Source organism: Stegodyphus dumicola, chromosome 6 (assembly GCF_044657685.1).
Source record: "Stegodyphus dumicola isolate Sdum_Otavi_A_Nest chromosome 6, ASM4465768v1".
In the NCBI taxonomy this organism is placed as follows: domain Eukaryota; kingdom Metazoa; phylum Arthropoda; class Arachnida; order Araneae; family Eresidae; genus Stegodyphus; species Stegodyphus dumicola.
Genome location: NC_140773.1, coordinates 40,239,737 through 40,252,356, shown reverse-complemented (window position 1 = coordinate 40,252,356; position 12,620 = coordinate 40,239,737). Strand labels below are relative to the sequence as shown.

Sequence of the window (12,620 nt, the reverse complement as noted above, 5' to 3'; positions counted from 1 at the left end):
ACTATTCCCATATCCACAGGACGTACAATTTGGAGGGAAGAATAATACGGATACATTATCTTTCACTAAAACTTTAAGTGAAATATGCGCCGAACAGTTGTCAACAATCAGGACTATTTTTCAGTCTGCAACATTAACTGAAATGCCTTAGAATCAGTAAAGATATTTTTAGCCTAGCTTATACTGTCCGTTATACATTAAACGTGCACGCGTAAAGCATACAAAAAAAAAGTTTGTGGCTTTGAGGTCCGGATTATAGATCATTCTGGATAATGGACGTCTGGATTACAGACTTTGTACTGTATTAAAATAGAAGCCAATAAAATACTTATTAAAAAAGTTATTACTCATCGATACATAGTCTTATACAGCATATAGAGTGTCAAAACTATACCAAGTTAGAAAGTCTAAAAACTAATCACAAGTAGCTTTGCAGAAAAATAAAAGAATTTTCGTTTGCAAAACAGAAATAAAATAACATACAACTGACCTGCCAAAAAAAAAATGTTGCAGCCATATTGTCTTCTGTTAATTCAATTTCTTTACTAAGGGTAAAAAGCCATTTTCGAATTAATAAACAAGTTGACGTGGCTGTACTGTAGTTCTGAATGTAGAGATTATGTGGATATTCATTTAATTGCAATTTCCTCTCTGAAAAATAAGCAATTATAAATACACACTAATGACAACCAGTTATTGACAAGTAAACAAAATTTAAGTACAGTACACTCACCAAAACCATACTCCACGATTTCAAAAAGGGCAAAAAATTTAGAGACTTCTTTAGACATACCAATCTTTTCAATAACAGCCTAAAAAGAATTTTATCTGCAATTAGAGATGAGCATATAATATCTTATATTCATTATACATTCTTAACTACCTATGATCTTTATAGTGACAAATGATTGTCAATCACACATTAGAGTATGTTATGTATAAACGCATACAATTGCAATTATTAGAATTAAGATAGACATTTCCTCAAAAGAATTATTCCTGGTGAATATTTTTATTAGAAATCAAATTGTAGGCTTTATTAGAAAACAGGATAATAGCATCTGTGTGCAGGGTACAGAAAATAAAATTATAAAACCTGAGAGCACATTTTATCCTTGTAAGAGTTTGGCACTTTTATATTATTCATATTAGTAAGACTAATATCTATATTCATTTAATGAGTTAAAAAATTTTACTTTTGTATGCTTTCTTTCTAACTTTTCAGATAAATTAATTATCTATTAAAAAAGATAAAATATAGCCTGAGTTCTAAATATATGTACAATATAAATACTACACGACTAATATATACAAAACTAAATTTTAAAACACAAATACAAAACCAACAAAGAATCAATGAATGAAAGACCATAAACAAATTCTAAACACTGCCTGCAAGACAAGTAATGAAAAACAGAATTTTTTCCATATTTACAAGAAAATAAAAGCACTACTTATACTTTTTTACCCATCATCAAATCTGTACTGATATTTACACATTTTTATCACACAAAATGAAGATTTTTTTAGCCTTGAAGAAGCCCAAACTATAATTCTCTGACTCTTGAAATAGAACAAGCTTTAGCTTTATTTCTGAACAATTACTTGCAGTACAATCTTTTAAACACTCAGTATTCGAATGCTCTTACTTCATATACATAATGATTTTGAAACAATTCTATGCTGATTGCTAATTGTTATAACAATAAACAAAAAGTATAAAACTCCGGATTCTATGACTTATTGCAAAGGCAATACTATTTTTAGAAGAAACAACAGCTATTCCAGTAGTAAAAAAGAAAAATAAATCAGCAACAGGCATACTGAATACTGCTAATAGAATACCTTGGCACTTACTAAATAGCACAATGAATAGCAGTAACTTGCACTGGAAAAAATTTAATGTATCTGATGATCCAGTTTGCATCTAATGAATGAATTAAATGACTTAAGCTTATTGTAGTCCCTATATATTGCTCCTCATGTTAGCTACATGTAAAAACTAAACAATTTGTTTTATATAGAAATCCTCATAAGCTGACTTTTAATTCAGATTTGCATCTAATAAAAATAGTTTGTAATTATAACACAAAATAAAACTCAAAAGAAATGCTTCATTCTCTACATGAGGGGAAGATTGAGTACATTACTAAAAGTCTAAATATAAGTTTATATACGATAGGAATTTACTTGTCTAAATGCAATAATTATTATTTTTACTGATTACAGTATTATTAATTAAAATATGGAAAAACTGTTGATTTACACGAAATATACATGTTTATTTATATTAAAAACATTTCATTATTTTTAAAACAGGTAAAAATCTGATAGTGGTTCTTGAATATTTCTGAATTCTGATATTGACAGCTCTAGTTAACATAAAATTTGGGTTTCCCTTTTGCAGCCCAGTCATAAATTTTCTTTTTGAAGGCATTGTCTTATCAGTCACATTAAAAATTATAAACAAAGTTTTACAGTACAAAAGAAGTATATACAGTACAAAGTCTTTAATCTGGACGTCCATAATCCGGAATGATCTATAATCCGGACCTCAAAGCTACAAACTTTCTGCGCTTGCGTAAACGCATTTGCGCGTTTAATGTATAACGGACGCTATAAGCTAGGCTAAAATTATCTAATTATCTATTTCAGTTAATGTTGCAGATTGCGTTGTTCCTTAACCTTCTAATTGGATCCGGCCTATTATTTTTTGCAGACTGTAAGAGCAATTTTATAAAAAGTAAGCTTGAACTTTCGATTATGTCAAAAAGAGTCTCCGATTCTGGAGCTGCCAAAGGATATACACAAAGCGAAAGCATGTTTCGATGTCCCTCAAACAAAAAGTAGAATTGCTGCAAAAAATTGATAAAGGTATATCCTTTGTTTCTCTAACCATTCCGAAATCTGTTTATCAATTTCCTGCTGCTCTGCCGGGGGGGACGTCGCGGTGTGCAATGAACTGGAAGTTGATCTGTCAGCACTATCCTCATCTGCAGGACAGATGTTTTTTTATTTTATTCAGCTTATAATAGTATTTCATCTTGATGTACTCCATCTTTGATATGATTTAAATCAAATGCCATCATAAATATCAGGAATACACATCAAATAGTTTTCTGGTTGCAATTTTCTAATTTCGACTATGTGTAATGTATGCTTTACGCATGCGCGTGTTGAAAGAAATGTTTAATAAAATAAACAAATAAATATTAAGCTTTTTTTTTTTTTTTTTTTTTTGTGTAAATTTTGATACCCTTTAGATCATAATTGCTCTTTATTTTTTAAATTACAGTTTCATATTTTTAATTTTATAATTTCTGCATGCCATCTGACCAGATTTAAATTGATGATCTCTAATCCAGAATCGCCGAATTCCCGACAAGTCCGAATTAAAGACTTTGTAATATATTTATTAATATGGCAAAATTTTTTATTAATATATTTTTGTTATATGTTGCAATTATTATATTTCCAATTTGCTTATACAGCAAAATCTAACCTAATCTTAATGTTATATATGTTGTGAAGCATACAATGAAAACAAATGCCTCTGAAACAAACACATTTATTCTATTCATAATATTTCAAATGAATATGCATGTTAAAATTCTTGAAATAATGTCTGAATTGAGGAAAACCTACCTAGTTATTAATACTCGCATTGCAACACTGTTATTAATATACTCAACCCCCTGAGAGCCATGGCCGGCTTTACCTGATTATGAGATTTTTTGTTACTTGGTATATACTAGCTTATAATTTAAGATATTTTACTTTCTTACTTTCATTAATAATATAAATGTCATCTTAACGAATGTAAGTTTATGAAAATAGACTCTAAAATAGGTAAATATACAAATTTTCCTAATAAAGGCTCTTTAGATATAGGTCTTCAAGGCAAATCCAAAATCCCGGGTCGTTCAGAGGGTTAAGACTGTAATTTGATTAGAAACATTTAACACATTTTGTTTTTTATTTCCATAAGTTTTCTAGAATAACAGTATTACATAGCCACAGGATTTAGTACAATAGAGTTTCGCTCATCTGACATACCACTACAAAAAAAAAAAAGAGCATTGATAAACATCAAGAGCTGCAAGTGGTGAATGCAGTTCTTTTTTATTTCTCCCAGTTCTACTGCATGGCGCGTCTGTTATTTAGTGCAGTTTCTCACTGTATGTGGATAGGTTTATCATCTATTATACTGTCAATGCATATGTATCTGTGTTGTGTATTAATTTGACAAACATTGTTGTAATGTTCAAAAGCTTATTCCAGTACATAAATAATGGCGATAAAAAGAAAAAAAGTTTCACCAATGAAACAAAAACTTGAGGCAATCAAGAGATTGAACAAGAGTGAGACAATGCAGAATGTAGCTGATGACTTCATTGTACAGATAACAGCAAGAAACTGGAATGATTAGAAACAGAAAAATGAGGGGCATAGTTACAGAATAGGCATTAAAGAAAGAAAAAATGTGGACATGAAAAAAATGAGTGAAGCTTTGTATGTATGGTTTACACATATAAGAGATAAAAGTGTATCTATTTTGGAACCTATTTTATATCAGAAGATGCTGCATTTTGGTAATGATTTCAATGAAGAGGGCCCAGATTTTACAGCAAGAATCAGCTGGCTCAACCAGTACAAGAAACGCCATGTTATCCATCAGTTAAGAGCTTGCAGTGAAAAACTATAATCAGATTTTGAAGAAACGAAAACATTTCATGAATTAATTCCCTCTTCAGTCTCAGATTTAATGACTCCCACTGATTTTGTGTTACGAACTCATACACAGCTTACTGTTGCAAAACTTAAATAAATAACCATGAACAAATTAATCCATTTCCTGTTGGGAAAACTGTTTAGTTTATGAACAATTCTGCTGATGGACCACCTTCAGGAATGAATTAAATTTACGAATCCAGGTTTCATTTTCAAACATTTAAAATTACATAAGCCAGCCTATGTTGCAACTCAACTCTTGATGAGATCCGATGGCTGAGTGATGTCATCTTGAACAAAAAAAAAAAAAAAAAAAAAAAAAAAAAAAAAAAAGAATGCAAATGAAAATGAAAGCTTTAAAATAACTTTGAGTTGGTGCAGTCGATTTATGAACTCTCGCTTAGAGATCACGAGAACTCGGAACAGAGAAGTCGCAAGCTGCGTCATGCGAAAATTAAAACCTTTTTCATTATGTAAATATTCTGTAATCGTTTGCGTCTTCATTAAATATATTTGTGTAAAAAAAGTATTTATCATTTATGGATTACTCCCTTCAAGATTTTGCAGATAGAGATGCACAGAAGAAATCAGTTTAACCCTATGGCCCTGGCAGAACCCATTGGAACAAGGTAAGCAGTTTTGTTTTACCTTGATTAATTAGTTAGAAGTAATGATAATGATAAGGATATAAACATTAATAGCCTATTTACGATCAAAATGTCATTTACTTTGTAATATTTTACACAGGTTTTATTTCAGAATTTGCCTTTGTTGTTAAAATGTTTTGCAAACTTGAGTAGTTTGATTATAACTTTTAAAATGTCAAGATTTCTTTTAGTTTTAAGACTTCTATGTCAGAAATATTAAAAACAATTATTTATTCCTATTATAAAATACACAATTTTTATAATAACTTACTCACAATATTTTAAGATACATGTACCGGTAATAAACACTGATCAAAATGCCAAGATTTTCTAGCTTACAATTACTTATTTCAAAACATTTTTAAAAATATATTTAAGTTATAACATAAAATAGTGAAAATAATTATAAACTAGAATTTATTTCTAAATACTAGATATAAATTTTGTCTTCTACAGTTGCACACAGAAAAGAAAGGGCAAACCCTTCCCCCCCCCCCACGTACAAAGTTTGTCAATATTGTCAATACACTCAATTTCACCAAGCATATACAAGATTTAAAAATAAATATACTATATATTTCGACATATAATGCACACCAGCGTATATACAACTATAATTTAATTTAAAAATTTGTAGGTATATTTGCTGTATAATGCGCATCCTTTTCTTTACAAAGATGCACATGCAATGCTCTTATCTTTTGAAGACATTCATCTGAAGACTTTTTCCTAGGCTTTCGAAAAATAGCATACTGAACTGGCAAATGATAAGGAGAACATGTGTATGAGGGAAATGCTTGAGGAAGCAAATTATTCTGCAAAGTGTGTGGGTTATATTCAATGCAGGTGTGAACAAGAATGTTATTTTAGGGCTTCAAGAAAAGGGAAAGATGATTTGGGGAAAAAAATCCACTTTCAACCCCAATGAATTAGTGGAATTTTGAGTCAAACATTTTCTATCTCTGTAGTCATTTGAAGTCGCAATTTTTAAGAAAACATCGAAAGCTTATGCAAATCGCATTTACTGAAGTTGAAATGTAGTTGACCTAGTGTTCCTTTTATCAGTAAATATGGCTCTTGCCAAACTAAATAAACACAGTGATGGTTTCAGAGTCATTCAATAAACAAAAGAAAAATGAACTAGTGCTGCAGCGACAATTTTTGATATTGGTAAAGCTCCATACATGAGTGGAAGAAAAACAAAATCACAGATCACAATAAATAATCACATAAATTGCACAAAAAAAAAAAAAAAAAAGAATGAAAATGAAAATGAAAGCTTTAAAATAACTTTGAGTTGGTGCAGTCGATTTATGGCATGGAATAATTTAGTTCAACAAGAAAAAAAAGTTTTGCAAAGGATTCTGAAAGATTTGGACAAAAAAAAATTTATAAGTTTCAAGAAGTATGATAGTGACCTATGAAGGCAAAAAAAAAAAAAAAATTTACTGTCACATATTGGAAACACGTATGAAACACCAACAATATTCGATATGATACAAAATAAAACAATTGAATAATGTTTGACCCGATATGAAATAAAACAACCATTGTGAAAGGAATGAAAACAGTTTACATAAAAACGACAGGTCATGAAAAATCTTACCTCACCATAGTGCTTTCCTTCTTAGCTGATGGAACAAAATTAAAACCAATGGTTAATTTTAAAAGACAGACAATGCTGAAATGTAATTTCTCAAGTGGTGTTTTCATTCATATTCATGAAAAAAAAATGGATAGACAAAAACAGCTTGAAATTTAGAAGAATACCAAGAAATTATATACTGTTTACCAAGAAATTCTTGGCAAAAGTGCTCTGTTACCTCAAAGAATCCAGAAAGTCTTTTAGTTTGGGACTTGTTCAGATCCCATCTAACAAAATGTAATACAGACATGGTAGTTATTCCAATCGGATTTATGCCATTAGTTCAGCCTTTCGATTTTTGCATCAATAAAACATTCAAAGGAAATTTAACGATAATGGAATACGTGGATGTTAGAGAGTGAAAAAAAATTTCAAAAAGGAAGTTAGATGCATCATGCCAATCAAGAAATAGTGTGTGAGTATATAATAAAGTACAGAATAAAATTACACCAGACATAATTCAAAAGTCATTTAAAATATGTAGCGTATCTAGTAATCTAAATTGAAGAGAAGATGGTTATTTATTTATGGATCAGAGTAGCAAGGGTGACGAAGATGAAACAGAATTCAACGATGCGTCTGAAAATATAATGGAAGATAAATATGATGAACTTTTCATGTTATCCGATAATGAAAAACTTTCTTTTTAAATAAACAGCATTTAGGTAGATGTAGAAATTAATTTTTGTATACTCTGTGAGGTTTATTTAATTCACATAACCAGTTATTTTATGTTTTGAATCTTTACTGTCACTTCTCTTTCCATAACAAAACATATACAAGGTGTGTCTGTTAAATTCCAGGACTGAGGCTAATACAATGGAATGAATAATAGAAAACAAACATACATTTAATAGCCTTCAAAATAATCATCTCTGGCAATCACACACTTTTGTGCATGGCAGTACAAATTCTGGAAATGCACTTCATAGTCCTCTGAAGATATGCTTCGAAGTTGAACAGTTACACTTTTCTTTATGTCATCTACGTCCTGAAATCAATGCCCTTTCAGAGCAGTCTTTAAGTTTTAGGAACAAGTAAAAGTCAGGAGGTGACAAGTCAGGAGAATACAGAGGATAATCAACCTCTACAATGTCACATTTTGTCAAAAAGTGCTTCACACTGAGACATTGGGGCCTTGCATTGTCATGCAGTAGGAGCCAGCTGACTTAATCCATATTCAGCCATACACGGTGTACTCGTTTAAGTAATCAATGCAAAACAGCTTCGTAGTACTCTTTATTGACAGTTTGATTAGATAGCACAAACTTGTGATGGAACAGTCCTGTGCATCACAGAAAGCGATCAACAGGACTTTCGACTTCTAGAAATGGAATTTTTTCTGTCGTGGAGAACATAGTGATCTCCATTCGGCACTCTTGTCTTTTTGTTTCAGGATCGTACTAGTAAAACCAGGATTTGTTGCCTGTCACTTCGACTGCAGAAATGACGGATCTTGGTCAGCTGCATCGATTAAGTAATCACAAGCTTCCATTCTACATTGTTTCTGATTGTCTGTCAAAAAATGGGGCACAGACCATGAACAAATCTTTCTCTTTCCCAAATTCTCCCTCAAAATCTTGTGCACCATGTCCTTGCACATATTTAACTCGCAAGCATCCTAAGGGTCTTTCAGCAATCTGCAGTCACCAAAGCGCTGACTTTTGCAACCTCATGTTCTTTTCATTTTGTGATGAAACTTGATATTCACTTTTTGCACCATCACCAACCATGACATGCGCTCTAATGAACCACCTGCATTTACCTTCTTCAAACCGGAAATGCTGATGCAATCACTACGCATTTGTTACAAACAAGCTGTGACAGTTGTTACAGATACCATGAGAATAGCATGAATATTAGAGACAAGACTGGACACAAATTTATGGTACAGAAACAAGTCGGATATTCTCTGACCAATGATAACTGAAATTCCATGTCAACATATTAACCCTCTGACTGTTCAATTTATGGATCAAAATCGCTTCCATAATGGTGATTTTTTTTTTCCATATATTAAATCTATCTATATTAGAGAATTGAAAAACGCACTTTCTTTTTCTAGAAAATATTTTTAATATAGATTTTTATCATGAAAAACTAAGTTGCCAGAAAAACTGATTTCAGATGTTATCACAAAAAAAAAAAAAAAAAAAAAAAAACTTTTTTTAAATTAATTTCAGTCGAATTACAGTTAACTTCTATTTATTGCATAATATAAAAAAGTAAAATGTATAAAATTTAAGAAAATATAAGGCGCTGAGGGAAAAATATCTTAGAAATGCAGTTTAGTATGATACAGTTCAAAACAGGGTTAAAGGCAAAGTCCAACTTCACAGTTTTTGCACCAGATTCAATAAATCTAATTAATAATCAATCTAATTATTAATATACTTAATAATTCAATAATTTAATTAAATAATTAGGATAATCGCTCTAGCAGCCATTTCTGTAAGAAAAAAGCGACAAAATGTGAAGTTTGAGCGCTAATACCACGTGTCTTCAAATGCCGCAATGTAGTGGACAACTAATGATATCTGTTGGCCAAAACGTAAACTAAACGCCTAACACTGTATATAATTTATTTCAATCATTAAATGGAGAAAACAAGGGATGCACTCCTCAATAAAGGAAGAAAAACATATGCCCACAGAAATTGCAGGATAAGCAAATTTTGCTACATTTGAGTTGCCCGTGGAAATTGTGGGATGATTAGCCAGAGGGTTAACAACCATTTGAGTGTCTATATTTTGGTTATATTACTGATTGTTGTATAAACTGTCTTTCTACACTTGGTAGGAAATTTACGAAACTTAAGACATTTTTTCTTTTAAAATGGTCAACAGATATGGGAGTACAATTAAATTTTAAAGACTTAAAAGTTGACACAAAGAATTATTTTTATTCCATACTTGATAAACTTCTTCTGTAGTACTATTTTTTCTAACATTAACAGTGACAGTTGAATGATCAGGCAGCAATATTTTAAGATCAACAGCAGCAGAACTTCCACCCTAAAAAACATAAAAAATTAATCTTTAAAAATAATACAGTATGAATGATTTTCACTCATTATATTACATCAGAAATATTAAATATTATAATATTCATTGGTCAAATGATTGGCAGAATAACTACTAGAAAAAAATACAGTGATGATGATTTGCTCCACCATTTCATGACTAAGATAAGCTGGTAGGTAACTTCATGAAGGAATTTTAAAATCAAATAAGAAAACAATGATAAAAGTAAATTCGAAAATAATTTTCATTTACAAAAACAGCCTCATCTAATCATAATTTGACCATAAAACTTACATTTTCATCATCCATATCAGTCAGGAATTCTTGCATTATGTCATTTTCAGCAATCACACGAACAGCACATACTGAAATGGATAAAGAAAGCGGTTATATTTCTTAGTAAAAAGTATAAATATTCTTGGATATATGTAAACCATTTTGGTTATAAATGCAAATAAAAAACATTTTAGGTAAAAATAAGGGTGAAAAAGAAATTTTGATTAATTAGAAATGCATTTTAGCAATTAACATTTGTGATACATTTGTGATACCACATTTGTGATACCCGATAATTATACCTTTCTCGAAATCAGAAAGCTTCGAACTGCGAGGCATCTTGCATGCGACTAAAGCCAATGCTGTTTCCTACACGACATATTTCCGCGGAGATCATGACGTACCTTAGGACCGAAGATATCATCTTTTGCATAGGTGTCCAAATACTTATTGGTAGTCAGTGTATAAACATGGGAAGAAAAATGCAATGTTTAAAGCAGATATACACAAGACCAGAAGATGGCACACCAAAAGTATGAAACAACTGTCTAAATTATAAACACTTGTATTCTATGAGGGGGAAGAAGGTCCAGTCAACAGTAACATATACACTGACTACCAATAAGTATTTGGACACCTGTAGTAGAAAAGAAAAACTAACTTTATTCAAAATCAACAGTTGGTAGAGCCTCCACGAGAGGTAATTACAGCGTAGACCCTCCGGGGCATACTTTCCACAAGTCTTTGTATGACAGCTAGTGGTATTTTCTTCCACTCGACTTGGAGAAGATATAGAAGTTCATTCACCGATTTTGCATGGGTAGTGCACCCCTGAATTCGGCAATGCAACTCGTCCCATAGGTTCTCGATAGGGTTCAAGTCTGGACTCTGGGCAGGCCAGTCCATTCGATGAACTCCATTGGCCCCATACCACGCCTTGGTTAATGTCGAAACATGACAACTGGCATTGTCGTGCTGAAAGTAACAGGGGTCCAACTCGTAAAACTGCCACAACGTAGGAAGCACATTGTCATCCAAAATAGTGCAGTAGGCATTGGAGTTGAGCTTACCATGAATGGGGACAATGAACATGTTTGGTCACTTCACTTTGCTTAAACATACAAAAACAAATTATTCAGTCTGTGTAATGAGATGACTGTGTAAGATATGATGGCTCCTCATAAGCAGTACATTCACTTTTCTGTTTAAATATTTTCTATTTTTATTTGAAAAGAGACATGCAGGCATTTTCAATTTAAATCAATTTTTATATAAGCATCATTTAATATATAGAATATATCTTAATTATCAATATTCCTCCAGCAATTTATTTATTATTTTAAGGTAAAAAAAAATCACTTAAGACTTCACTTAAAAATGTTTTGCTTTTTATGTTATAACTACTGATACTTTAATACCTTTTTGTTTGATCAAACGTACTGCATATATTTCATATGAATTTATAACTATTATATTGAATAAAACTTAGAAGTAGAAATAATTAGTTCATTTTTAATTCTATCCCATCTGCAATGTACAGGAATTAACTTTTGAAAGATTTGAATTTAGCAATGTTGTTAGCACTGGTTTCAACCATGGCTTTGACATTCATTTATGAAACCTAATTAAGTTCTTTTAATCATATGGCATACCTTAATAAAAAAACAATTATTAAGTAAAAGACAGTGTTGGAAGTTAAATAAACTTTCAGCAAAACAATCAAAAGACAAACTGGAGAATATGGTGCGGGATGACTCAATAAACATACTTATTTTCAGCACAGAAGCAGCTCTATGAAGTCACTATTGACCAGCAGAGGGATTATCATGCATACACTGCAACTGGAATAATGGTTTCCAAATTAATAATTTATGATTAAAAATCGCCTGCTTAATTCAAAGCCATTTTAAAGTCTGCCATATGTTTAAACTGCAGAATTGTTTTGATACTTCAGCTCATTACATAAACTGAATGTCAACTAATCTAAATGCCTTTTAATGCCTAAACCCTATATATTTACTAGCAACAGCTTGGAGGCCCATGCTTAAAGAAAGTGAACTAGAAGATAATCGAGTGAGCTGAGGAAACCTACACTGCCACTGATGCGTTCACCTGGCTGATCGTCTTTCCCGATGAAAGAGTAGTGCTGAAGCTTAGCTTCTTCTTGCATTGGTTTTAATGCAGTTTAGATCATCTAAATCTCAATGATTGATATAGTGACTTAGAAGAACTAAACACTAGCTGAAATTATACTCCATATATTTACTAGGAAAGCCACAGCTTGGCAGCATGTGCTTA

The 12,620-nt window shown here is 31.3% G+C and overlaps 1 protein-coding gene across 1 annotated transcript in view; it reads right to left on the bottom strand.

Moving 5' to 3' along the window:
* The window catches only part of Snx27 (sorting nexin 27), a 60,063-nt gene that overhangs the window by 21,563 nt on the left and 25,880 nt on the right, over window positions 1–12,620 (bottom strand). Inside the window, exons 5-8 of the mRNA XM_035360670.2 lie at window positions 10,341–10,411; window positions 9,936–10,037; window positions 734–812; window positions 491–651 (exon numbers count right to left, since the gene is read on the bottom strand). Of these exons, the coding sequence (XP_035216561.1) occupies window positions 491–651; window positions 734–812; window positions 9,936–10,037; window positions 10,341–10,411 (413 nt within the window). The remainder of the gene's footprint in view (window positions 1–490; window positions 652–733; window positions 813–9,935; window positions 10,038–10,340; window positions 10,412–12,620) is intronic.